This window comes from Coregonus lavaretus (genome assembly GCF_964263955.1).
Source record: "Coregonus lavaretus genome assembly, chromosome: 23".
Taxonomy (NCBI): domain Eukaryota; kingdom Metazoa; phylum Chordata; class Actinopteri; order Salmoniformes; family Salmonidae; genus Coregonus; species Coregonus lavaretus.
In genome coordinates this window covers 8,579,002-8,604,585 of record NC_140010.1, presented here as the reverse complement: position 1 = coordinate 8,604,585, position 25,584 = coordinate 8,579,002, and the positions used below count along the sequence as shown (strand labels likewise).

At 43.5% G+C, this 25,584-nt stretch overlaps 2 protein-coding genes across 7 annotated transcripts in view; one reads left to right on the top strand and one right to left on the bottom strand.

Moving 5' to 3' along the window:
• Nucleotides 1–14,700, top strand: part of LOC311099091 (uncharacterized protein) — a gene marked incomplete at its 3' end in the record, with an annotated part of 25,739 nt that extends 11,039 nt beyond the window's left edge. The window contains exons 7-11 of the mRNA XM_084139720.1: nt 1,726–1,797; nt 7,316–7,402; nt 7,621–7,702; nt 8,082–8,181; nt 14,586–14,700. Coding sequence (XP_083995846.1) covers nt 1,726–1,797; nt 7,316–7,402; nt 7,621–7,702; nt 8,082–8,181; nt 14,586–14,700 — 456 coding nt within the window. The remainder of the gene's footprint in view (nt 1–1,725; nt 1,798–7,315; nt 7,403–7,620; nt 7,703–8,081; nt 8,182–14,585) is intronic.
• Nucleotides 7,835–25,584, bottom strand: LOC311099090 (alpha/beta hydrolase domain-containing protein 17A-like). 6 transcript variants are annotated; one of them, XM_084139717.1, is made up of 7 exons: nt 25,399–25,584; nt 24,622–24,701; nt 24,077–24,495; nt 23,662–23,856; nt 22,540–22,719; nt 22,027–22,263; nt 7,835–7,858 (listed from the first exon to the last, which is right to left on the bottom strand). In XM_084139717.1, exons 3-6 carry the CDS (start codon nt 24,487–24,489, stop codon nt 22,038–22,040), a joined length of 1,014 nt encoding a protein of 337 aa, XP_083995843.1. In that variant the 5' UTR covers nt 24,490–24,495; nt 24,622–24,701; nt 25,399–25,584; the 3' UTR covers nt 7,835–7,858; nt 22,027–22,037. The 6 variants fall into 6 exon arrangements, with proteins under 6 accessions (XP_083995843.1, XP_083995840.1, XP_083995842.1 ...); XM_084139714.1 differs by lacking the exon at nt 7,835–7,858 and having other exon boundaries at nt 18,570–22,263; XM_084139716.1 differs by lacking the exon at nt 7,835–7,858 and having other exon boundaries at nt 18,570–22,263; nt 24,077–24,492.

Genomic DNA, 25,584 nt, shown 5'->3' with positions numbered 1-25,584 from the left:
ATGGCCGGGCTGATTTAGCGATCTCTTCTGCCAAAATAAAACTGGCCTTGACAGCAGCCTGGCCTTGTGATTTGGCTTTTTTGAACAGAGCCTGTCGAGATTTGAGGCCTCGTTTTAATTCCTCTGCCTTTTGTAGCCTTTGTTCCATGTCCATATTCTTGTTTTTGTCCGCGTGTTTCGTTTCATAATGTCGTCTCAGATTATACTCTTTCAGTACCGCCACACTTTCTCCACACAGAAGACACACAGGTTTTCCAGCTACCTCCGTGAACATATACTCCGACTCCCACCTTGTTTGAAACCCCCGGTTCTCAGTGTCCACCTTCCGTTTTGCCATTTTTGATGGGTATCTGAAAGTTAATTTTACTGTGATGCTGACGACTGCTGTGCCAATAAATATTGAAATGAAGCAGCCTACTGCTCGGTGCGTCACCGTTGCATTGTGGGAAATGTAGTATTGGTGCGTGTAAAAGATCTGCGGGCTGCCGGCTTGCTGCGGTCTGCGGGCCGGTTCTAATAATAAATCAAGATCATCCCAGGGGCCGTAAAAAACCTTCTCGCGGGCCGGATGTGGCCCGCGGGCCTTGACTCTGACATATGTGGTGTAAAGGATCAATCCAGCAGGCATTAGCTGTGTAGCTGAGTGATCATAAGGTCCAGTCAACAGCACTAAGTAAGTCCGGGAGCAGTTCATAGGCTGCTAAAGCAGAGGCGAGTAGAAGGCACGGCTGTTGATTGCGTGTGCTAGCGGGCCGGGGCTAGCAGATGGATCTTCGTGGTCGTCGCAACTGGAAGCCTGTTGAAACCACATCAGACGATTACGTCGGCAGAACAGTCGTGATGGATCGGTGGGGCTCCGTGTCGAACCTAGGAGGTCCCGTCCGGTTGACAGAGAGGTAGATAGCCGGGAGATGGGCCTGGCTCGAGGCTAGCTCAAGGCTAACTGGTACGTCGGGACAGTGGTGATTAGCCAAAAACAGCCATTTGGTTGCAGCTAGCTAGTTGCGATGGTCCGGTGTTAAGGTCCAGTGCTTCAGGGATTCCGGCAGAAAATCCAATATGCTCTGGGTCGATAGCACGCTGTGCAGACTGGCCGATAATTGTCCAGGCTAGAGCTGGCTGGTAGGTAGTGCAGGCCACGGACAGTGGTGAAGACCGCTAATGGTGGCTAATAGCAAGTAGCTAAATAGCTGGCTAGCCATAGGTTCTTGATAAAAATAAAGAAATAATAGAATATGTTCCACATTGGGTGAGGCGGGTTGCAGGAAAGTATATTTAGTTAAAGGATGGAAAGTGAGATAGAGAAATATATACGAAAAAGAGACAAAAAACTAAAAAAAACTGGCTATTTACATGAGGACACAACAGAATACACAACCGCACTACTACGCCATCTTGGATATATATGGCTGTGGCTGTGGTTGTGTCTGTGGCTGTGTCTGTGGTTGTGGCTGTGGTTGTGTCTGTGGCTGTGTCTGTGGTTGTGGCTGTGGTTGTGGCTGTGGCTGTGTCTGTGGTTGTGGCTGCGGTTGTGTCTGTGTCTGTGGTTGTGTCTGTGTCTGTTGTTGTGTATGTGGTTGTGTCTGTGGTTGTGTCTGTGGTTGTGGCTGCGTACGTAGCTGCGGTTGTGTCTGTGGTTGTGTCTGTATCTGTGGCTGCGGTTGTGTCTGTGTCTGTGTGGTGGTGTGTTGTGTAGTTCCTCATTCTGTTTTGTCTCTGTTTCAGTATTCGTTTGTGTCTTTGCGGAACCGGAGAGTGTGTTACGAAATCCTGCAGTCTGTGTGTACACAAGCACAGGTATACCCACATGATCTCTGACCTCTCTCTCACTTTCTCTCTCTGTACTCCCTCTCTCTCTCTTATTCACCTCTTTCTCTCTCCTTATCTACCATTTTCAATTCTCCTCTTCTTTCTTTGTGTCATTGTGGAGCGAGGAGCGGAGCATGCTCAATTTGACTGGAGCGCAGAGGGAGTTTCCCAAAGGCTGGAGCTCTGCCTTCTCGCCTGCTCCAATTTTGCTTCAGTAGCGCTCACTTCATGAGCTCAGGGCATGTCCGGCCCAGCATGCATTTGTGCTGCTATAGCCCCTTGCTTTAGCTGCTGTCATGGAGTTCGCTAAATATTTTCATAAAGAAACTGATAAAACACTCAGGTGCAAAATCAAGGTGACTTACAAAGATGAGGAGGAACAAGAGCAAGAGAGGGAGTGCTGTGATTTCCTGTCCAAAACTAAAGAATCATTGTGGAATCTGAAAAGACACGTATCCCGAAAGCATGATGTGTACTATGTGCAAATGCGTACAGAAAGGAACGAGGTGGGTAGCTAGCTAAGTGTGTCATTGTAGCAAAGTATTCATTTTCGTTCTATTATCTATACAATAGGCTATCATTGATTTTGTCACAATATGCCTGCTGACATATTACCTCTTTCAAGGAGCTTTCTGTTTTGATAGGATTATTTTGCCTAATAACCTTTAGGCCTACCTATAAAAAAACAACTCTGCATCCCTGCCCAGCCTGGCAAGAGTGGCCCGAAGGGTTTTTAGCATCCCCAGTGGCTCTACAAGTGCAGAGAGGATATTCTCCGCTGCTGGCCTGCTCTCCAGACACCATCGCATGATCCTGAAGCCAAACTCGTGTTTCTAAAAGTGAATTCCAATGCCTAATGAGGCATTTTTAATTTCATTTTTATTTAATTATAATTCTATCCTATAAACGCAATTTATAGACTATAATAATTTAATAGAATGAAATGTTGTTTAAATGCTGAGCGCTTAATGTTGATGTCGCTCTCGTACATGCTTCACAATGTACACTGAGGGAAAAAAGTATTTGATCCCCTGCTGATTTTGTACGTTTGCCCACTGACAAAGAAATGATAAGTCTATAATTTTAATGGTAGGTTTATTTGAACAGTGAGAGACAGAATAACAACAAAAAAATCCAGAAAAACGCATGTCAAAAATGTTATAAATTGATTTGCATTTTAATGAGGGAAATAAGTATTTGACCCCTCTGCAAAACATGACTTAGTACTTGGTGGCAAAACCCTTGTTGGCAATCACAGAGGTCAGACGTTTCTTGTAGTTGGCCACCAGGTTTGCACACATCTCAGGAGGGATTTTGTCCCACACCTCTTTGCAGATCTTCTCCAAGTCATTAAGGTTTCGAGGCTGATGTTTGGCAACTCGAACCTTCAGCTACCTCCACAGATTTTCTATGGGATTAAGGTATGGAGACTGGCTAGGCCACTCCAGGACCTTAATGTGCTTCTTCTTGAGCCACTCCTTTGTTGTCTTGGCCGTGTGTTTTGGGTCATTGTCATGCTGGAATACCCATCCACGACCCATTTTCAATGCCCTGGCTGAGGGAAGGAGGTTCTCACCCAAGATTTGACGGTACATGGCCCCGTCCATCGTCCCTTTGATGCGGTGAAGTTGTCCTGTCCCCTTAACAGAAAAACATCCCCAAAGCATAATGTTTCCACCTCCATGTTTGACGGTGGGGATGGTGTTCTTGGGGTCATAGGCAGCATTCCTCCTCCTCCAAACACCGCAAGTTGAGTTGATGCCGAAGAGTTCGATTTTGGTCTCATCTGACCACAACACTTTCACCCAGTTCTCCTCTGAATCATTCAGATGTTCATTGGCAAACTTCAGACTGCCCTGTATATGTGCTTTCTTGAGCAGGTGGACCTTGCGGGCGCTGCAGGATTTCAGTAATTCACAGCGTAGTGTGTTACCAATTGTTTTCTTGGTGACTATGGTCCCAGCTGCCCTGAGATCATTGACAAGATCCTCCCGTGTAGTTCTGGGCTGATTCCTCACCGTTCTCATGATCATTGCAACTCCATGAGGTGAGATCTTGCATGGAGTCCCAGGCCGAGGGAGATTGACAGTTATTTTGTGCTTCTTCCATTTGCGAATAATCGCACCAACTGTTGTCACCTTCTCACCAAGCTGCTTGGCGATGGTCTTGTAGCCCATTCCAGCCTTGTGTAGGTCTACAATCTTGTCCCTGACATCCTTGGAGAGCTCTTTGGTCTTGGCCATGGTGGAGAGTTTGGAATCTGATTGATTGATTGCTTCTGATCTTTCTGATTGAGAGGGGGGTCAAATACTTATTTCCCTCATTAAAATGAATAATCAATTTATAACAACAATGCGTTTTTCTGGATTTTTTTGTTGTTATTCTGTCTCTCACTGTTCAAATAAACCTACCGTTAAAATATATTTCTCTGTCAGTGGGCAAACGTACAAAATCAGCAGGGGATCAAATACTTTTTTCCCTCACTGTATTTCTTTGTAGGCTATAGCCTTGAAATAATTGAAATAATAGGCTAACAATAATAATAATAATATAGCCTAAACAATTCATTTTCGTTCCTTCTTCTGCGACATGTCTGGCTCCTGACCTATTTAGCGTGTTTATATGCAGTTACATTTTTCGTAGCTGTTTATTTACCACCACAAACCAATGCTGGCACCAAGACCGCACTCAACGAGCTGTATAGGGCCATAAGAAAACAAGAAAATGCTCATCCAGAGCTCCTAGTGGCCGGAAACTTAAATCTGTTTTACCTTATTTCTACCAGCATGTTACATGTGCAACCAGAGGGAAAAAAACTCTAGACCACCTTTACTCCACACACAGAGACGCGTACAAAGCTCTCCCTCGCCCTCCATTTGGCAAATCTGACCATAACCTCATGATTCCTGCTTACAAGCAAAAACTAAAGCAGGAAGTAGCAGTGACTCGCTCAATATGGAAGTGGTCAGATGACGCAGATGCTAAGCTATAGGACTGTTTTGCTAGCACAGACTGAAATATGTTCCTGGATTCTTCCGATGGCATTGAGGAGTACACCACATCAGTCACTGGATTCATCAATAAGTGCATCGATGACACCGTCCCCACAGTGACCGTACGTACATACCCCAACCAGAAGCCATGGATTACAGGCAACATCCACATTGAGATAAAGGGTAGAGCTGCCACTTTCAAGGAGCAGGACTCTAACCCGGACGCTTATAAGAAATCCCGCTATGCCCTCAGACGAACCATCAAACAGGCAAAGCGTCAATATAGGACTAAGATTGAATCCTACTACACCGGCTCCGACGCTCGTCGGATGTAGCAGGGCTTGCGAACTATTACGGACTACAAAGGAAAGCACAGCCATGAGCTGCCCATACGAGCTAAATGACTTCTATGCGCGCTTTGAGGCAAGCAACACTGAAGCATGCATGAGAGCACCTGCTGTTCCGGGCGACTGTGTGATCACGCTCTCCGTAGCCGATGTGAGTAAGACCTTTAAACAGGTCAACATTCACAAGGCTGCAGGGCCAGACGGATTACCAGGACGTGCACTCAGAGCGTGCGCTGACCAACAGGCAAGTGTCTTCACTGACATTCTCAACCTGTCCCTGACCAAGTCTGTAATACCAACATGTTTCAAGCAGACCACCATAGTCCCTGTTCCAAGGTAACCTGCCTAAATGACTACCGACCCGTAACACTCACGTCTGTAGCCATGAAGTGCTTTGAAAGGCTGGTCATGGCTCACATCAACACCATCATCCCAGAAACCCTAGACCCACTCCAATTTGCATACCGCCCCAACATATCCACAGATGACGCAATCTCTACTGCACTCCACACTGCCCTTTCCCACCTGGACAAAAGGAACACCTACATGAGAATGGTAATCATTGACTACAGCTCAGCATTCAACACCATAGTGCCCTCAAATCTCATCACTAAGCTAAGGACCCAAGGACTAAACACCTCCCTCTGCAACTGGATCCTGGACTTCCTGACGGGCCGCCCCCAGGTGGTAAGGGTAGGTAACAACACATCTGCCACGCTGATCCTCAACACGGGGGCCCCTCAGGGGTGCGTGCTCAGTCCCCTCCTGTACTCCCTGTTCACCCATGACTGCATGGCCAAGCACAACTCCAACACCATCATTAAGTTTGCCGACGACACAACAGTGGTAGGCCTGATCACCGACAATGATGAGACAGCCTACAGGAAGGAGGTCAGAGACCTGGCAGTGTGGTGCCAGGATAACAACCTCTCTCTCAACGTGATCAAGAGAAAGGAGATGATCGTGGACTACAGGAAAAGGAGGGCCGAGCACGCCCCTATTCTCATCGAGAGCTTCAAGTTCCTTGGTGTCCACCAAGACAGTCGTGGAGAGGGCACGACAACGCCTATTCCCCCTCAGGAGACTGAAAAGATTTGGCATGGTTCCTCAGATCCTCAAAAAGTTCTACAGCTGCACCATCGAGAGCATCCTGACTGGTTGCATCACCGCCTGGTACGGCAACTGCTCGGCCTCCGACCGCAAGGCACTACAGAGGGTAGTGCGTACAGCCCAGTACATCACTGGGGCCAAGCTTCCTGCCATCCAGGACCTCTATACCAGGCGGTGTCAGAAGAAGGCCCTAAAAATTACCAAAGACTCCAGCCACCCTAGTCATAGACTGTCCTCTCTGCTACCACATGACAAGCGGTACCGGAGCGCCAAGTCTAGGTCCAAAAGGCTTCTTAACAGCTTCTACCCCCAAGCCATAAGACTCCTGAACAGCTAACCAAATGGCTACACAGACTATTTGCCTTGATACGCTGCTGCTACTCTCTGTTTATGATCTATGCATAGTCACTTTACCTCTACCTACATGTACATATTACCTACATTTCCTCGGCTAACCTGTGCCCCCGCACATTGACCCGGTACTTGTACCCTCTGTATATAGCCTCGTTACTGTTATTTTATTGTTGCTCTTTAATTATTTATAAATAAAATAAAAATTCTTTTTTTAAATGTATTTATTTATTGTTTACTTCAGTTTATTTAGTAAATACTTTCTTAATACTTATTTTTTCTTCAAACTGCTTTGTTGGTTAAGGGCTTGAAAGTAACCATTTCACTGTAAGGTCTACACCTGTTGTATTCGGCGCATGTGACAAATACTATTTAATTTAATTTAATACGACATATAGCCTATTTGAAATTATGAGCGCTTCTTACAGTCAGCTTTTGATGTTGTTTATTAAAATACTTTCATTAAAATCATATCGTTTGGTTTAAACACTTCAAAACCAAATGGTAGGTCCAGGTAGTCACAAAAATAGATGGGTGTTGGTTAAATTGTGATTTTAATGAATGGAGCGAATTTGGAGCGGCAGTTTTGTTTCCTGTGAGCGATTTTTAGCGCTTGGAAATTACGTGGAGCAGTGCACAAGCATGAGCGATGAGCGGGATTTCCGACTGCTCAACTCCTCTCACATACTCTGGTTCACACAGCTGCTGGGGGAGCAGGGGGAGAGTGGTAACAGCAGTCCCCACTTCTCAGGAGAGAACGGCGTTGACGGCGTGGATCAGGACATAGACACAGTAAGACTGTCACTGATGGCCTCGACGTCATCCTATCTCTCTCCTCCCACCATGTAGCTTCCTGTACTGCCCTGTTTTGTTCAATCAGTGCAATCAAACTCACTGTAAAAATTCCAGAGTTCACATTCACTTTTTTGTGTGTTATTAATCAAGACACCACTTATACTGACCAGGAGCTTTTTGCATAAGGACATGTTTTAACCCTTACCTGCCGACAGATCTCCAGCCATTCCAGCCGGGAGAACAGTGTGGAGCGGAGCCTTCCTATAGAGGTCGTCTACCCTGACCTGCCCAGCAGAGGTAAGAGAGAACATCTTAAAAAGACTGTTAAGACAGACGAGAGAAAGAAATGAGGGGTGAGAGGAATAACAGAGGACATATAAGATATATGAATATTATGTAATATTATTCATAATGATATACCTTCTTCAGAACCTGGGAAGGGCAGCACCACTCCTAGAAGCAGCATCAGCAAAGCTCAGGATGATCAGTTCACATTCACAGAGGAGGAAGATTCAGATAGTTAAACACACACTGAAACAGACACAGACACACGCACGCACGCACACACACACACACACACACACACACACACACACACACACACACACACACTCAAACATAACACACATTAAAATATTGTTTGAATGGCCTGTTGTCTTTTTTCTCTCTTGAACAGCTGACTCGTGGGTTTGGATCGTCACTGAAAGGGTTATAACCCTCCTCCTTATCAGAGAGCTGCGCAACCTCAATGTCCTCCTATCCATCTATCTGTTTCTGTGAGTACTCTCCTCTCCATCTATCCGTTCCTGATCTCCATCCCTCTCCTCTCCATCTCTCTCCATCGATCTGTTCCTGGTCTCCATCCCTCTCCTCTCTCCATCCTCTGTAACTAGATATATAGGTGCTGAAGCCCTTGCATCACCTTTCATCTATTCTCACAAACATACTGCCACGTGTGAGAATGGGTGTGTTCATCTTTAAACATCTTAAATCTATTGTCAGCTTCCGAAATCTTACACAAGTTTTCATCTTGGATCTAAAACGGCATTTGTCTATGTATAGGAAGAGTCACATATCATATTCTTCGAAAATATATATACTAATCTATCGACTCTATTATTATGGTGGGAGATTATAATACCGTTTTAAGTACCCCAATGGATCGTAAAAGGAAATCACACTACAAATGATCACCCTTACGCATAGTGGATATATGGAGGCTTAAAGGTCCAGACCTAGTGAGATATACATGGAGCTAGTCGTTGTGATTATTGTTTTGTATCCTTCACGCTGGCACCAAAAGTTAAAAAGACTTTGGATAGGGGGCAGAATGTGGTCAGATCATCAAATAACAGTACAGATGGGTAGCAATAAAAAGTTAGAGGAAAAACTAAAAGAAATGGAGGAACTTATTCGGGAACGATCAAGTATAATATATTATAAAAAATTAAGCGAATTGGATGGAAATTGTGAAAAATGCACCAAATTCTTTTTGAATCTTCAACATAGAAATGCTACCAAAAATAATGTACGGAAACTTGTTACAAATGGAGTCATCCATGATTCACCAAATGAGATTTTGAAAGAGGAAGCAAAGTATTTTAAGAATATGTTCTCTTTTCAGTCTCCCCCATTTCCACTACCTAAAGTTAACTGTGATGAATGTTTTCCTAATAATAGTGTAAAATTAACAGCTGTACAGAAATACTTGTGTGAGGGCCAAATTGTAGAGGAGGAACTTCTTGATGCAATTAAAGCCATTAGGCCAGGGAAAACTCCAGGGCTGGATGGCATACCAGTTAAGGTATATGAAACCTTTTATAATCTTCTCAAAGATCCATTATTAGCATGTTGTAACCACTCCTATAAAAATTGTCAACTATCAGGTACTCAGCAAGAAGGTCTGATTTCACTATTACTGAAACAGGAACCTGGTGGTAAGTATAACGTATACCTAAAAAACTGGAGGCCCCTTACACATCAGTGCTGTGATGCAAAAATCCTAGCAAAATGCATAGAGCATAGAATTAAAAGCTGTTGTCGGATATTATTCATCCTGATCAGACAGGGTTTTTACATGGACGATACATTGGAGATAATAAAAGACAAGTACTTGAAACAATAGAACACTGAAAAATCTAGGAAACCAGTTCTGGTATTCATAGCAGATTTTGAAAAGGCTTTTGATAAAGTACTACTAGAATGTATATATAAATGCCTGGACAATTTTAATTTAGGAGAATCTCTTATGCAATGGGTTACAGTTAAGTATAGTAAAGCCAGATGTAAAATAGTAAATAACGGCTACCCCTCAGAAAGTATTAAACTGTCAATAGGAGTAAAACAAGGTTGTCCACTGTCTGCATATCTATTTATTATGGCCATGGACATTTTTATCAGATCCAACAATAGAGGGGCAAGAAATCCAGGGCTTAAAAAAATCCAGGGCTTAAATCCACAATGTGGATCCCTGCACAGCCTCGCAGAAGATCTAGATAGTTTTTCTAACCTCCCTGGATTACAACAACAACTATGATAAGTGTCCGATATTACATATTGGATTGCAAAAAAATACAACTTTTACATTACCCTGTAGTTTACCAATACATTACCTTTATTTAACTAAGTCAGTTAAGAACAAATTCTTATTTACAATGACGGCCTACACCGGCCAAACCAGGACGACGCTGGGCCAATTGTGCACCGCCCTATGGGACTCCCAATCACGGCCGGTTGTGATACAGCCTGGAATCGAACCAGGGGGTCTGTAGTGACGCCTCAAGCACTGAGATGCAGTGCCTTAGACCGCTGCGCCACTCGGGAGCCCATGGCCTGATGGTGAAGTGAACATACTTGGTATTCATATCCCTAAAGAAATATAGGAACTTACTACAACAAATATGAATAGGAAGTTAGCAAAAATAGATAAGATCTTGCTACCATGGAAAGGTAAATACTTGTCTATTTCTGGAAAATTCACCCTGATTAATGATTAATGATTAGTTATATCCCCGTTTACCTATTTACTTATGGCCCTGCCTACGCCGAACAATTTATCTTTTAAATTATTTGAGCAAAGAATATTTCACTTTCTTTGGATGGCATCAAGACAAAATTAAACGTGCTTATTTTTATAAAGAATATGAGTTCGGGGGGCTAAAATTATGAAATATTAAAGCATTAAACCTCTCACTAAAAGCATCAGTCATACAAAAGTTATACTTAAACCCGAACTGGTTCTCCAGTAGGTTAGTAAGAATGGCTCACACCTTGTTCAAAAATGGCCTTTTCCCCTTTATTCAGATTACAACCTCTCATTTTCAGTGAATTGAAAATGGAACGTTGTTCAAATTATCGCCTTTTCTAAAACAAGCCATACAAAGCTGGTTGGAATTCCAGTTTAATCCTCCAGAAAAGACAGAACAAATATTCCAACAAATATTATGGTTAAATTCAAATATACAAATTGATAAAAAAACATTCTTTATGAACGAAGAAGAAAAAAAAGAAATTATCTTTGTTAATGATATTATGAATAGGAAAGGTGGATTTTTGTCACGTGCAGTTAACAAAAATATATGGAAATGTTTGCTCTATCCAAAATTACAACCAACTGATTGCAGCACTACCGCAAAAACGGAGGAGGCAAGTGGAAGGGGGAGAAGGTAGGGAACTTGTTTGTCTGTCCTTTATTAAAGACCTAATTTGGCAACAACAACAAAAAGATATACAGTATATATATGAGGATCAAAATGTTGATAGTGGCGCCATGCACGTTGCAAAATAGTTGGGAAGATATTTTTAATGTGCCGATTCCATGGTACATGGTTTATGAATTGATACCAAAACAACGCTTGATTCAAAACTAAGAGTTTTTTTATTTAAATTATTATACTAAATTCTTGCCACAAACAGAATGGCATATATATATGGGGCATACAACCATCTCAGCTCTGCAGATTTTGCTACGAAGAGACAGAATCATTAGATCACTTATATATACAAAATTATATATACAAAAGTATGTGGACACCCCTTCAAATTAGTGGATTCGGCCATTTCAGCCACACTCGATGCTGACAGGTGTATAAAATCGAGCACATAGCCATGCAATCTCCATAGACAAACATTGGCAGTAGAATGGCCTTACTGAAGAGCTCAGTGACTTTCAACGTGGCACCGTCATAGGATACCACCTTTCCAACATGTCAGTTATTCATATTTCAGCCCTGCTAGAGCTTCCCCGGTTAACTGTAAGTGCTGTTATTGTAAAGTGGAAACGTCTAGGAGCAACAACGGCTCAGCCGTGAAGTGGTAGGCCACACAAGCTCACAAAATGGGACTTTTGAGTGCTGAAGCGCGTAGCACGTAAAAATCGTCTGTCCTAGGTTGCAACACTCACTACCGAGTACCAAACTGCCTCTAGAAGCAACGTCAGCACAATAACTGTTCGTCGGGAGCTTCATGAAATGGGTTTCCATGGCCGAGCAGCCGCACATCCGCACATAAGCCTAAGATCACCATGCACTCTGGAGGATTGGAAACGCGTTCTCTGGAATGATCAATCACGCTTCACCATCTGGCAGTCCAACGGACAAATCTGTGTTTGGCGGATGCCAGGAGAACGCTACCTGCCCCAATGCAGACTGCCAACTGTAAAGTTTAGTGGAGGAGGAATAATTGTATGGGGCTGTTTTTCATGGTTTGGGCTAGGCCCCTTAGTTCCAGTGAAGGGAAATCCTAATGCTACAGCATACAATGACATTCTGGACGATTCTGTGTTTCCAACTTTGTGGCAACAGTTTGGGGAAGGCATTTTCCTGTTTCTGCATGACAATACACCCGTGCACAATATGAGGTCCAAACAGAAATGGTTTGTCGAGATCGGTGTGGAAGAACTTGATTGGCCTGCACAGAGGCCTGACTTCAACCCCATCGAACACCTTTGGGATGAATTGGAACGCTGACTGCAAGCCAGGCCTAATCGCCCAACATCAGTGCCCGATCTCACTAATGCTCTTGTGGCTGAATGGAAGCAAGTCGCTGCAGTAATGTTCCAACATCTAGTGGAAAGCCTTACCAGAAGAGTAGGAGGCTGTTATTGCAGCAAAGGGGGAACCAACTCCATATTAATGACCATGATTTTGGTATGAGATGTTTGATGAGCAAGTGTCCACATACCTTTGGTCATGTAGTGTATGTACTTTGGTATTGCCCATATGTAGCTTGTTTCTGGTCACAAGTTCAGGAATGGTTAAAAAAAATCACAACATCTATCTAAAATTAACCCTACAAATAGCACTGTTGGGAGATTTGGAAAGCCATAGTCAATCAATCAACAATATAATAATATTTCTAGTAAAAATATTTATCTTTAACTCACAATCTGTAGATACTATGCGATTAGACAGGTTCAGAATTTATGTGAAACATCACAGCAATAAAATATATGGCACATGCAAATCATAAGAGGGCGGTTTACGGAGATAGATGGGATGGACTGAGTAGCTATGGGGTGGGTTTAAAAGCTTATGTTCAATAATAATCTATAATAATAGTTATGACTGAAAACACGATGTATAATGTACTATCTATCCAGATGTAATGTATATCAAATTACTTTACTCTTGCTATTTAACTACTGTAGTAGAAGAAAAAAAACATGTATGTAAAATGTGTGTAGAGTTTACATGTAACAACAAAAGAAAAGCTGTAAAAACAAAGTTTATTTTTGTCCTCCGAAGAGGGGGGGTGGGCCAAGAAAATCAAAATAAAAGAGTCACATATCATTCTGTAATTCAGGATCACAGACAAGCCTTTTTCCAGGAAGTGTATGTGTCTTCCCAACATTCTGTCTGGTATGTTGTCTTTCTGGATTAACTAGGAGCCATTGAGGAAGGGACCCTGCTACCTGATTGGCTGTTTATAGCTGGGATCATTGCTGAAGAGATGGGTAGATGGATGGATCTGAGGTTCTCTGAGCACTGGGTGTTCTCCAGATGGTCATGTTGTAATATATTGTGAACTTTTACCCATTCAGCCAGACTTTGGTTCCTCTCAAGAGTTCTTCCCTCTTGCCTAGATAGATTTTCCTTGCTACGGTCTCCTGTGCTTGCTCTTTCATTAGTTACCTGTGGACTGTGGAGGATAGATGGAATTGTGTGTTTGTGCTTTGACAATACCTTCTAATTGCCCCTCAGGGGATTAATCAAGTCATATTGAATTGCACATTACACTGACAAAGGCTATAGATTCACATAGATTTTAAAACACACATAGAACCATAGCACTGTGGAGAAATTGCCTCTCAGATGAAACATTATTCAACAATATAAACGATAAAGAATAGGAAATAAACCCTTCCCTAGTTTTTCTATTATATGTTTTCATGACCTTTTCTTCTCCCTTGACATTAGTGTTATGAGCACACACACCCCTGAAGCTCATAACTAATGTCATAACAGCAGTTAAATAGTCATAGCACTTTGTGACATCTGCTGATGTAAAAAGGGCTTTATAAATACATTTGATTGAAATAACCTATAGTTGTGACAATTATGTCTGCATATTTGCCCAGACTTCTGTTTGAACAACTAACTTGTAGCCTGACAGGTATGGATTGCCCAGGGAGGTTTTCTGGGTTTCCTGTAAATGATTAGGGAAAGGCAAGGGGATATCTAGTCAGTTGCACATTCAACCGAAACGTTTCTTCCGCATTTAACCCAACCCCTCTGAATCAGAGAGCCTTAATCGACATCGGCACCCGGGGAGCAGATGTTTGGGGGTTAACTGCCTTGCTCAAGGGCAGAACGGAAGATTTTTCAAACCTTGCCAGCCCGGGATTCGAAACAGTGACCTTTCGGTTACTGGCCCAATGCTCTTAACCGCTAGGCTACCTGCCGCTATCTGTCCTTGATTGACATTAAGTACTTGTGCCTGGTTCCTCATGATTGATCTGCACTGTGTAATCGGTGCCATCAACGAGAGTGCACTCAGGTATGACAGGTATGGATTTAAAAGTTTAAAAGTTCTGAGTTATACTGAGTGCTGAGTGAGGCAGGTTACAGTAAAATACAAGCTGATGACAAGCTATCAGGAAGTACTGAATCTTACCCATCAAATTGTCTTCACATTAAAACCACCACCTCTTTTGTGTATGTGTGTGTGTCTGTGTGTGTAGGGTGGTGTTGCTACTACTGTCGTCGGGGTACATCGGTTTGCGGATCGTAGCTCTGGAGGAGCAGCTGAGTTCTCTAGGAGCCCTGCCTGAGTTCTCCATACACCTCAGAGAGTGAGTACATGCACACACACACTATGGCATAGTTTTCCACAGATGACACTGTCTATGCTCTGATGTGAATTTCAAGGAACTACAAACTTTGACTATTTAAAAAACATTCAAGGTAGATCAAACCGGTTGTGTAGACAGAGAGAGAGAGTATTCTCAGACATCAGAGGAACCGTGTACTGTATTAGCAGCAGAGATCACAGGAGGTTAGGAGGTCACAGGAGGTTAGGAAAATGTATGCACTCACTAACTGTAAGTCGCTCTGGATAAGAGCCTCTGCTAAATGACTAAAATGTAAAAAAATCTCAGGAGGTTAGGTGGTCACAGGAGATCACAAGGTCACAGGAGGTTAGGAGATCTCAGGAGGTCACAGGAGGTTAGGAGATAAACAGCCCCAGAGGACTGACACCTGTTTTCCAAGTTACTCCACTATTACATAATCATAACTAGGGGAACACCCATTGTGGGTATATATATGTCTCCTGAGTGGCGCAGTGGTCTAAGGCACTGCATCGCAGTGCTAACTGTGCCACTAGAGATCCTGGTTCGAATCCAGGCTCTGTCGCAGCCGGCCGCGACCGGGAGACTCATGGGCGGCGCACAATTGGCCCAGCGTCGTCCAGGGTAGGGGAGGGAATGGCCGGCAGGGATGTAGCTCAGTTGATAGAGCATGGCGTTTGCAACGCCAGGGTTGTGGGTTCGATTCCCATGGGGGGTCAGTATAAAAAAAATATATGTATTCACTAACTGTAAGTCGCTCTGGATAAGAGCGTCTGCTAAATGACTAAAATGTAAAATATGTATTTGAGTCGTCACTTCCATGTAATTAAAAGTGTGTGTGCGCACACTTGTGCATGAGTCTGCGTGCTTATGAGTGATAATGTGTGGGAGAGTGATTCGGTTCCTCCTCTCACTGCTCCCTCCTCATTCCAGGGACCAGGAAACAGCCTGAAGAGACCTACAGCCAGGGCCGATTGGATATTCTGGGAAATACCAGATGGGCTGGACCATTTGTTTAGTTGGGTGACACACACGTTTATTTTTATAAATAAAAATAAAACATTGAAAAAGGTGATATGGCCGGCGGCCCATGGGCCTGGTAATAGAGAGATAGATTGATATCTCTTATTTTACTATTTCTCTGTTATACTAATCTACCCTGAGTGGACAGAACATTAAGAACACCTGCTCTTTCCATGACAGACTGACCAAGTGAAAGCTGTGATCCCTTATTGATGTCACTTGTTAAATCCACTTCAAATCAGTGTAGATGAAGGGGAGAAGAAAGGTTAAAGAAGGATTTTTAAACCTTGAAACATGGATTGTGTATGTGTGCCATTCAGAGGGTGAATGGGCAAGACAAAATATTTGTGTTCCTTTGAACGGGATATGGTAGTAGGTGTCAGGGCGGACCGGTTTGTGTCAAAAACTGCAACGCTGCTGGGTTTTTCACCCTCAACAGTTTCCCGTGTGTATCAAGAATGGTCCACCCCCCAAAGGACATCCAGCCAACTTGACACAACTGTGGGAAGCATTGGCGTCAACCTGGACCATCACTGTGGAACGCTTTCGACACGTTGTAGAGTCCATGCCCCAATGAATTGAGGCTGTTCAGAGGGAAAAGAAGGGAACTCAATATTAGGAAGGTGTTCTTAATGTTTTGTACACTCAGTGTATAATGAGCATTTGGCTGAACAGTGGGCAACGGCCGGCCCGGTTTTCTGCTAGGCTGTGGTCACGCAAACTCACACTGAAAGTCAAACGTGGCATCAGCAAAGACACCTGCTCTGACTCTGTCATCCGTTAGACAGCCAAGATCATGGGTCGTAAAAAACGGAAAGGGTGCCTATAAACGTAGAAAGAGCACATTCTACATTGTCACCTCACTGAAAAACATCCTATTTTTGGGATGGCTAAAATCATGATTTTGCAAAACAGTAAAGTGCATTATCCCCATGATTCCTGTAATGAAAGTGTCTGCCCTGCCCCTGTGCCTGTGCCCTCGCTGGGGCCTGCTGCTGTGATGAGCGAGCCTCTCTCCTCATGCGCTCGAGAGAAAAAACATTTCTGATCATATAACATTTCAAAATACAATTGCGGGAAAAACACAGCTTTGGAAGCTTCGTCCACTTGTCCCTGTCGAAGAAAGGAGGGTCTCAGCTTTCTGTAGGTATAATTTTTATTTCTCAACTCTCAATAGCAACTATTTAACAACGAAGACATTTGATATGGCTTTGAGATATGGAGCGGAGTGTGCTCAAAATGCGCACCGGCCATTGCGAGGGCATAGGCCTATAGGTCTCATGGATAGTAGACTACAAATGCAAAGATTTTTTAGGACATTACATTTACGGTTGGATGAATACATGGCTACTAGCAGTGGGTATCACATGCGACTAGTGGCACCTTAATTGTGGAAGACGGCTCATAGTAATGGCTGGAACGGAGTTAATGGAATGGTATCAAACACATCAAAAACATATAGTTATAGTGCTTGATACCATTCCATTCACTCCATTCCAGCAATCTTTATGAGCCATCCTCCCCTCACCAGCCTCCTGTGGTGGGTAATATATTTAGAGTTACATTTACATTTGAGTCATTTAGCAGACACTCTTATCCAGAGCGACTTACAGTTAGTGAATGCAAAAAAAAATCATACTGGCCCCCCGTGGGAATCGAACCCACAACCCTGGCATTGCAAGCGCCATGCTCTACCAACTGAGCTACAGGAGGCCAGTTAGCGATCTAGTTAATGCGTTTTGAGTTTCCACTTCCTCAGGTGTTGAACCACAAATTAATTAGCCTATGATTTGAGTTAGTGCACATAAAACATGTAATTAATCTCTATTGAACAAAAAAAATACAAATCTGGAAATTCTGGAGTCCTATTTTGACAGTAAAATAGCAACTATAGTCTAATTGTCAACCCAAAATTCATGACAATCACTGGATTAGGTTGCACATCAAAATATCTTGAATCATGCATTCATGCTTGGACATGAGCTGGTGGCGTGCGCAGTGATGTGGGCTGATGTGGATAAAATGCCAGGGCCGAATTCTTGTCCCAGTCCGCCCCTGCCTACACTGGACTAAATACCAAAGCCACAGTACAACAAACTACTGTATATAAAGGGTCTCAATGAAAATGTCTCATGAGCTGGGCAATTGTTATTATATATTTATGTGGATCCCCTTATCTGTTGAGGAGACAGATCACTAAAACCTCAGACACACTCAGCACCTGTCAGAAATGTGGAAAACCTTGACTTCACACAAAGCAACGGGTTTTTTTTTTGGGGGGGGGGGGGGGGGGGGGGTAGGGTTGTAGCCTATATTCCATAGGATGTTTTTTCAGTCAGTCCACTCCTAAAATCAATTGTCTTACTGCACTATTTGTTGGTCTCAGCTCAACTGGTAATGTATATTTTGTTCTCTTTGTAAAGGAATAATGCAAGTCAGCAGTTACTTTAATCTCAAATTTGCTGGCAAATTAAATTATATCATAGTGTAAATTCATTTCAGATAACTTTTAGTACTTAATAGAATGACTCCCTGGCGTCTTTCTACTGTCAGTGGCACTAACAGGCCAGCAGGGGGCACACTCCTCAAAACCAAGAGAGCAATGAAACAGAAATATTGTACATCATGATTAGCACTGTATCAATCAGTGTAGTATACTTTCAATGTATACAATTGTGTATTTTAAAAAAGCTACTTCTAAGCCATTCAAAAAAAACAAATATTCTCAATACAGTTCTTGAATGTCTGTACATAAAAATGTTTGATAGTTCATGCACAATGCACTGTAATTACTAAATGGATTCACAATAAATTCAGTAATTTGTTTTTACAACCTAGAATCAACAATGCAAGTTCATATTTTTGTACATAATAGTTTATTGTTTTTTTTCCATTGTCAATAAAAAGGTCAAGATTCAGTCCCCTGAATTAATGACATTACATCATATTGTCAGTAATTTTTTTTCATAATACAAATCATAATACAAACAGAATAGGTAACTACAATAACCATATATAAACCACACCCTCATGTTCTAACCCCGTCCAAACTCTCTAGCGCAAAAGTCTAAACAATACATTAGTTTAGTTTCAGTAATAAAAACAAAACTAAATCGATACCCCCCGTTTAAAAAGCTCTATATTTTACGATACCTTGAGTTTAAATTTTCCCTCTGGCATCACACACACTAAGTTATATTCCCCACCCCAACACTTGCCCAGCAAAACACAAATAATGTACATGCATAAAGTTGTCAAAGTATCGATACCTCACTTCATTATCACAGGGTCATCATAGGGTCAAGTGAGACTATTCTCTATTCAGTCTCAATGAACCACCGTGTTAATTATTCCTAATTATATTCAGAGACCTTCGTCGCAAGAACCCATTAGGGTACAGTAATGACAACTGACAGTGAGTTCTAGTCTCATTCTGTCTTAGGAGAGCCTAGAACCCTGGAGAGCCTAGAACCCTGGAGAGCCTAGAACCCTGGAGAGTCTAGAACCTTGGCACGGGAGCCTGAGGGACATCCACCACCTTAGGTCTGGTGACACACAGCATACGGTGAAAATGGAAGATACCTGTTCAAAATTATAATAGAAAAACAGCCACCTACAAAGTGTCACTTTCACCCATGCAGTGTAATGTATTGTTTTTATCATCAGCATACAGTGTCCCCTCAATAGAGACAGTAACTTCAGTATTCTATGACTAAGTCGTTCCTTGAGTCCTTGCTTCTGGCCTTTCTGGGGGCAGGGGCAGTTAGTCAATAATGCAAAGGAGACACAAACGTAAATATTATATTTTCAACTACACTTTGGATGCTTTGTACAATAGTGCTGAACTTAAGACCTGCTTATCATGCTTGTGTGTGTGTGTGTGTGTGTGTGTGTGTGTGTGTGTGTACTGATGTGGTGGAACCTGCACCACACTAACAGTGAGAGGCTCATTTATGGCTTGGATCAATACTGCCACCATAGAAGAGCTCCTATACACCATAGACATTGTATCATATGTTCAAGAAACTGGCATCCATGTTGGCTCCATGTTATTGACTTAGAACCAACATGGAACAAAATTAAAATTAAACATTTCTAACGGAGTTTGACGAACTCTGTGGCTCTGCTATACACTATACATGTTTTTATTACTTTGAGAGATAAATGCATGAGTAAAGATTGAGGATACGTGTGAATTAAGGACTGTGTATTCTTTTCAGATCTCAGAAAGTCAGTTAAAGTGTTATATTTATAAGACGCTATAATGCCATTTCTTTCCCATCAGGAATAGTCATGAGAAATAGTCATGATGAATAGTCATGTGGTATATTAATTAGGAATAGTCATCAGGAATAGTCTTCCTATGTGAGTGATACAGATGAATAGCAGCAAACTGAACAACCATTTCCTACACTACATGACCAAAAGTATGTGGACACCTGCTTGTCAAACATCTCATTCCAAAATCATGGGCATTAATATGGAGTTGGTCCCCACTTTGTTGCTATAACAGCCTCCACTCTTCTGGGAAGGCTTTCCACTAGATGTTGGAACATTACTGCGGGGACTTGCTTCCATTCAGTTACAAGAGCATTAGTGAGGTTGGGCACTGATGTTGGGCGATTAGGCCTGGCACGCAGTCGGTGCTCCAATTCATCCCAAAGGTGTTCGATGGGGTTGAGGTCAGGGCTCTGTGCAGGCCAGAGAATGTGTTTCCACTGCTCCAGAGTCCAATGGCAGCGAGCTGTACACCACTCCAGACGACGCTTGGCATTTCGAATGTTGATCTTAGGCTTGTGTGTGGCTGCTCGGCCACGGAAACCCATTTCATGAAGCTTCCCACGAACAGTTATTGTGCAGACATTGCTTCCAGAGGCAGTTTGGAACTTGGTAGTGAGTGTTGCAAACGAGGACAGACGATTTTTACGTGCTACGCGCTTCAGCACTCGGCGGCCCCATTCTGTGAGCTTGTGTGGCCTACCACTTCGCGGCTGAGCCGTTGTTCCTCCTAGAAGTTGCCACTTCACAATAACAGCACTTACAGTTGACCGGGGCAGCTCTAGCAGGGCAGAAATTCTACGAACTGACTTGTTGGAAAGGTGGCATTCAATGACGGTGCCACGTTGAAAGTCACTGACTTCTTCAATAAGGCCATTCTACTGCCAATGTTTTCCTATGGAGATTGCATGGCTGTGTGCTCGATTTTATACACCTGTCAGCAACGGGTGTGGCTGAAATAGCTGCATCCACTAATTTCAAGGGGTGTCCACATACTTTTGTATATATAGTGTATTTGTGCGATCAAATGTAACAGAAAATGCCAGTTGAGATGACCTCATGGACACCATCCACCATCAGTCGTACTCTCTCTATCCTCAGAACAGTCAACTGAACCGTCTTCTCAAGAGCTACAGAGAAGACTGTATATAAATGAAAATACATTATTTTCCAAAGGCCTCTCAAACCTTTTTCCCACAATACTTCCTTCACATTAGGAATCTATCAAGAGACACAGAGGTCTCCTTACAGAAGAAAACAAACTAGCTAATTTTTTATGGGCCTGATTCCAGATCTGTTTGTGACCACAAACAGATCACAAACAGACCACAAACAGATCTGGGATCAGACTATCCATGTTCATCTCAGGCTTCAGACACATTAGATAATATGAACGGGCAACAGTCAAACAACTAGTCAGAGTAATACTGCAGTACATCGTTCATTCCCCACCCTCACTCAGTTATCACAACCTTCAGCTCAGAAGAAGTTCAAATGGCTGCCTTCTACAGCCAAAGACACACACTCACAGGAGAGCAGACTTTCTTATAGTCATGTGTCAATGACTCTCAAAGGCCAGTTCTATTCTTCCCCTAGTCCTTAGTTAGGACAGGACTACATAGTTGAACGAAATCCAAAGAGAGATGTTGATTATTAGAGAGACGGGGAGAAAGACAGAGATAAAAGCAGACAGACAGCTGTCCACTGCAGACACAGGGAGGAGTGATATCAGCTCAGGTCCATACAGAGAGCATCTTCAACTCTGTGAGTAGTACATACATTTTTGTACACAGAAAAGACCATTCGTATTGTACAAACACTCTGCCTCAGGAAGTCTCTAGGAACACGTTTCCAGGTGTCTGACAGGTGTCCATATCAACATCTCACATTTCCATGAGTCAACGCACACAACCTCAACCACACACACAGCCACACACACACAGCATAGTGGATGCTCCTTTTCTACTGACTTAAGGCTGTAGTTTGATGTTGTTGTACAGCTCCTTACACACACACACACACACCCCCTCACCTCCTCCTCTCTCAGGTGTGTGCTGCGGCCAGGTCTTGGTTGATGAAGCGTCGTAGTCTCTCCAGGTACTGGGTGTACAGCTCTATGTCGTTGTGCCCCGCCCCCTCCACCCACAGGGGCTCCACGGCCTTGGGACAGCGCTCAAACAGAGCCAGGCCGTGGGAGAAGTCTATCACCTCGTCCTCTGTCCCGTGGATGATCAGCACCGGGGACGGGATCTTAGACACCTTCTCTATGCTGCAATACACAGGTTACAAGCAGTTTGCAAGCAGTCTATACTCAAGTTTTAAAGTCATGTATAGTCCGTTTTTAAGGAGTCTATAAGCAGCTTTGAGTTATGCTTCATAACCTGTCGTTGATGTCATGTCATATGTTTACGATTGTTTTCTAACGTGCTTTTAGCTGAGGAGTCACAATATTTCTTTATAGCCAAAGGATGTAGGCCTTTGTGACAATTTCTGTTGTTGTGGATCTAAATTTAGCATTCTAATGTGCTTTGTGTGTGTGACTCACTTGGGGAAGGCGTCGAAGCAGTAGGTCTTCTTGGTGTCGGGGAAAGCAACCCTCATGCCAGAGGTGAGAGGGGAGTGGAGCACCACAGCAGCACACTCAAACCTGGATGCCAGGTCCACCGTCGGTACCGTGCCAATACTCTGTCCGTACAGGATGATGTTCTCTGGGCTGATGCCATACCTGGGACACACACACACAGATAACTGAGTAAACAAATACACACCCAGAGAGGACCAGAATAGGCCTACTTGTTATTCACTCCTGAATAGGCGTGCTTGTTGTTCACTCCTGAATAGGCCTGCTTGTTATTCACTCCTGAACAGGCCTGCTTGTTGTTCACTCCTGAACAGGCCTACTTGTTGTTCACTCCTGAACAGGCCTGCTTGTTATTCACTCCTGAATAGGCCTACTTGTTATTCACTCCTGAATAGGCCTACTTGTTATTCACTCCTGAATAGGCCTACTTGTTATTCACTCCTGAATAGGCCTGCTTGTCATTCACTCCTGAATAGGCCTGCTTGTTATTCACTCCTGAATAGGCCTACTTGTTATTCACTCCTGAATAGGCCTACTTGTTATTCACTCCTGAATAGGCCTACTTGTTATTCACTCCTGAATAGGCCTACTTGTTGTTCACTCCTGAATAGGCCTACTTGTTATTCACTCCTGAATAGGCCTACTTGTTGTTCACTCCTGAATAGGCCTACTTGTTATTCATTCCTGAATAGGCCTACTTGTTATTCACTCCTGAATAGGCGTGCTTGTTGTTCACTCCTGAAGGGCAACGGTGTGTACAGTTTTCAGCCCAGCACTACCCTATCCTATCCGCGTGGGTACCATAAGTCCTCACAAGGATAGTAAAACAAGGAAAATTCGGACAAGTGGGGACATTTTGCCGGTCCCACAAGGGAAATGCTATTTTAGGGTTAGGGGTTAGGTTTAGGGTTAGGGTTACAATTAGGGTTAGGAGTTAGTGTTAGGTATAGTTTTAGGGTTATGTTTAGGTTAAGGGTTAAGGTTAGATTTAGGGTTGGGGAAAATAGGATTTTGGATGGGAATCAATTCTTTGGTCCCCACAAGGATAGCAATACAAAAGTGTGTGTGTGTGTAACAGCTGTTTACCGTGAGCGCAGGGCGTGCCAGGCAGCGTCTATGTCAGCGTAGAGGTTCTTCTCTGAGGGTTTGCCAGTGCTGACACCGTAGCCAGAGTAGTCGTAGGAGAAGATGTTGCAGTTGATACGCGTTCCCAGGCCAATGTAGAAGCTACTCATCTGACCCAGGTCTACTGCATTACCATGGGAGAATAGCACTGTGAACCTGGGAGAGGTAGAACAGTTACCAGAAAAGAAAGAAGAGAATAGGTTGGGAGGAAAGGGTGATGTTTAGAACCATAGAATAAAATAGAACACTAAAATAGAACACTATAATTTATGCATCTCAATAAATAGAAAAACCTGCACAAACTCCCTTGTTGTGCAAAAGAGCAAGAGAAATGTCCGGATCCATCATCTCTATACTAATCTAGTTCTTCTCTCACCTGGCGTTGGGAGCACATCGGATGTACATGCAGCCCACCCTGTTCCCCCGGCTGGACCTGGTCAGGAACACGTCTGTCATGTCCAGCTCTCTCTGGGTGTACTGGAACTCTGCCCTCTCTGTCAGATGGAGCTTCCACCTGCCCTCTCCACCTCCACCTCCACCTCCTCCCCCTCCACCACCACCTCTGTCTCCCGCACCACCACCCAGCCGGGAGCGCAGGCCCGGTGCCCCCAGAGAGGGGGGAGCACCCCCAGGCGTGGTCCCGGCTGCTGCCACAGCTGTAGCCTCTGGGTCAGGAAGCATGGAGTAGGTGGGCTCTGGAGGGAGGAAGGCCAGCTTGGCTGCGATGCGGCTGGGGCAAGGAGGGCAGCAGAACAGGCAGCAGAGCTCTCTAATGGACAGGCCGTTCATCCTCTACTGAAGACAGGAAGAAGGAGGGGGAGGTGAGAGAGGGAAAGTAAGTGTACTTAACAGCTTATCTAACAGTACACATGACACACTGATGGACGGAGCATCTGTGATGGTGCAGAGAAAATAATCTACCTGTATTAAGGTTCCCCTGGGACTTGGAATGAGACGGCACGCAAAGATGCCAACACCACCTGGTCAAGTCACTCAGCAGACTTGATCAGTGGGCAAAAAGAGCACTAGTTATGAACAAAGTACATACAGACCTACTCGTCTAGCTAGCCTACTACCATACTATTATGTGAGGTGGGTCAGTCACAGTGGGGTTTGAACAGGTGACCCTGTGGATACATGCCATAACAAAGGTCCTGACCTCTTAGCACAGGCGTAGTATGCTAGCTTTGCAGGCATAGGAAGACGTAACGTTAGCTACCAGCTAGTCAACGATGCAAGATAATATCAGAATTCACAAGCTAACGTTAGCTAGCTACAACGTAGCTGACTATGTATTCACGTTAGCTAGCAACCTAGCTAGTTACAGCCACCTCTGCCTACAACTAGTAGGAAAAGCAAGCTGATAGGTAAAGCTTCGACATCATACTGCATATTATGGTGAATCACTCAGTAAACATTGTTGTTCAATAATACGGATAGTCAAAGTTAACGTTGGCTAACTCGCTAGCTTGATACACTAACGTTAGCTAACGTTAACGTAGCTGACGGAAATATAGCTTGGAAAAGGAGGACATGTTTAGCTAGCTAAACCATTGCAATAACGTTAGCTAGCTATCGGTAAATAGCTTGCTATGTGGTGCAGCAAGTGCTAGTTGGCTAAGCTACGTGTCAAAACATCAATCAGCTATAGTAGCTAGTTAGCTATTTAGTTAACCTAGCTAACGTTCGCTAACTTACCAATTCACGATGGGGTTGCAGACAAGATAAAATATTCCTGTCTATCAAAAAAAGCTGCACAATACTGCGAAAATCCTTCTTTGGACCTGACATGGATAGTGTACTCTGTATAATGTTATATTTATCTGTCATTTGTAGATTGGCTAGCTAAATATCGTGACAATCAGTTGTTGTTTTTCACAACCC

Excerpts from the sequence above, each read along its gene's own strand:
- LOC311099090 (XM_084139717.1), bottom strand. The coding sequence starts at position 24,489 with ATGAACGGCCTGTCCATTAGAGAGCTCTGCTGCCTGTTCTGCTGCCCT. Across the intron at positions 23,857-24,076 it reads CGATGTGCTCCCAACGCCAG|GTTCACAGTGCTATTCTCCC; the intron begins GTGAGAGAAGAA and ends TACCTCTCCCAG. Across the intron at positions 22,264-22,539 it reads TGCTTCGACGCCTTCCCCAA|CATAGAGAAGGTGTCTAAGA; the intron begins GTGAGTCACACA and ends TGTGTATTGCAG.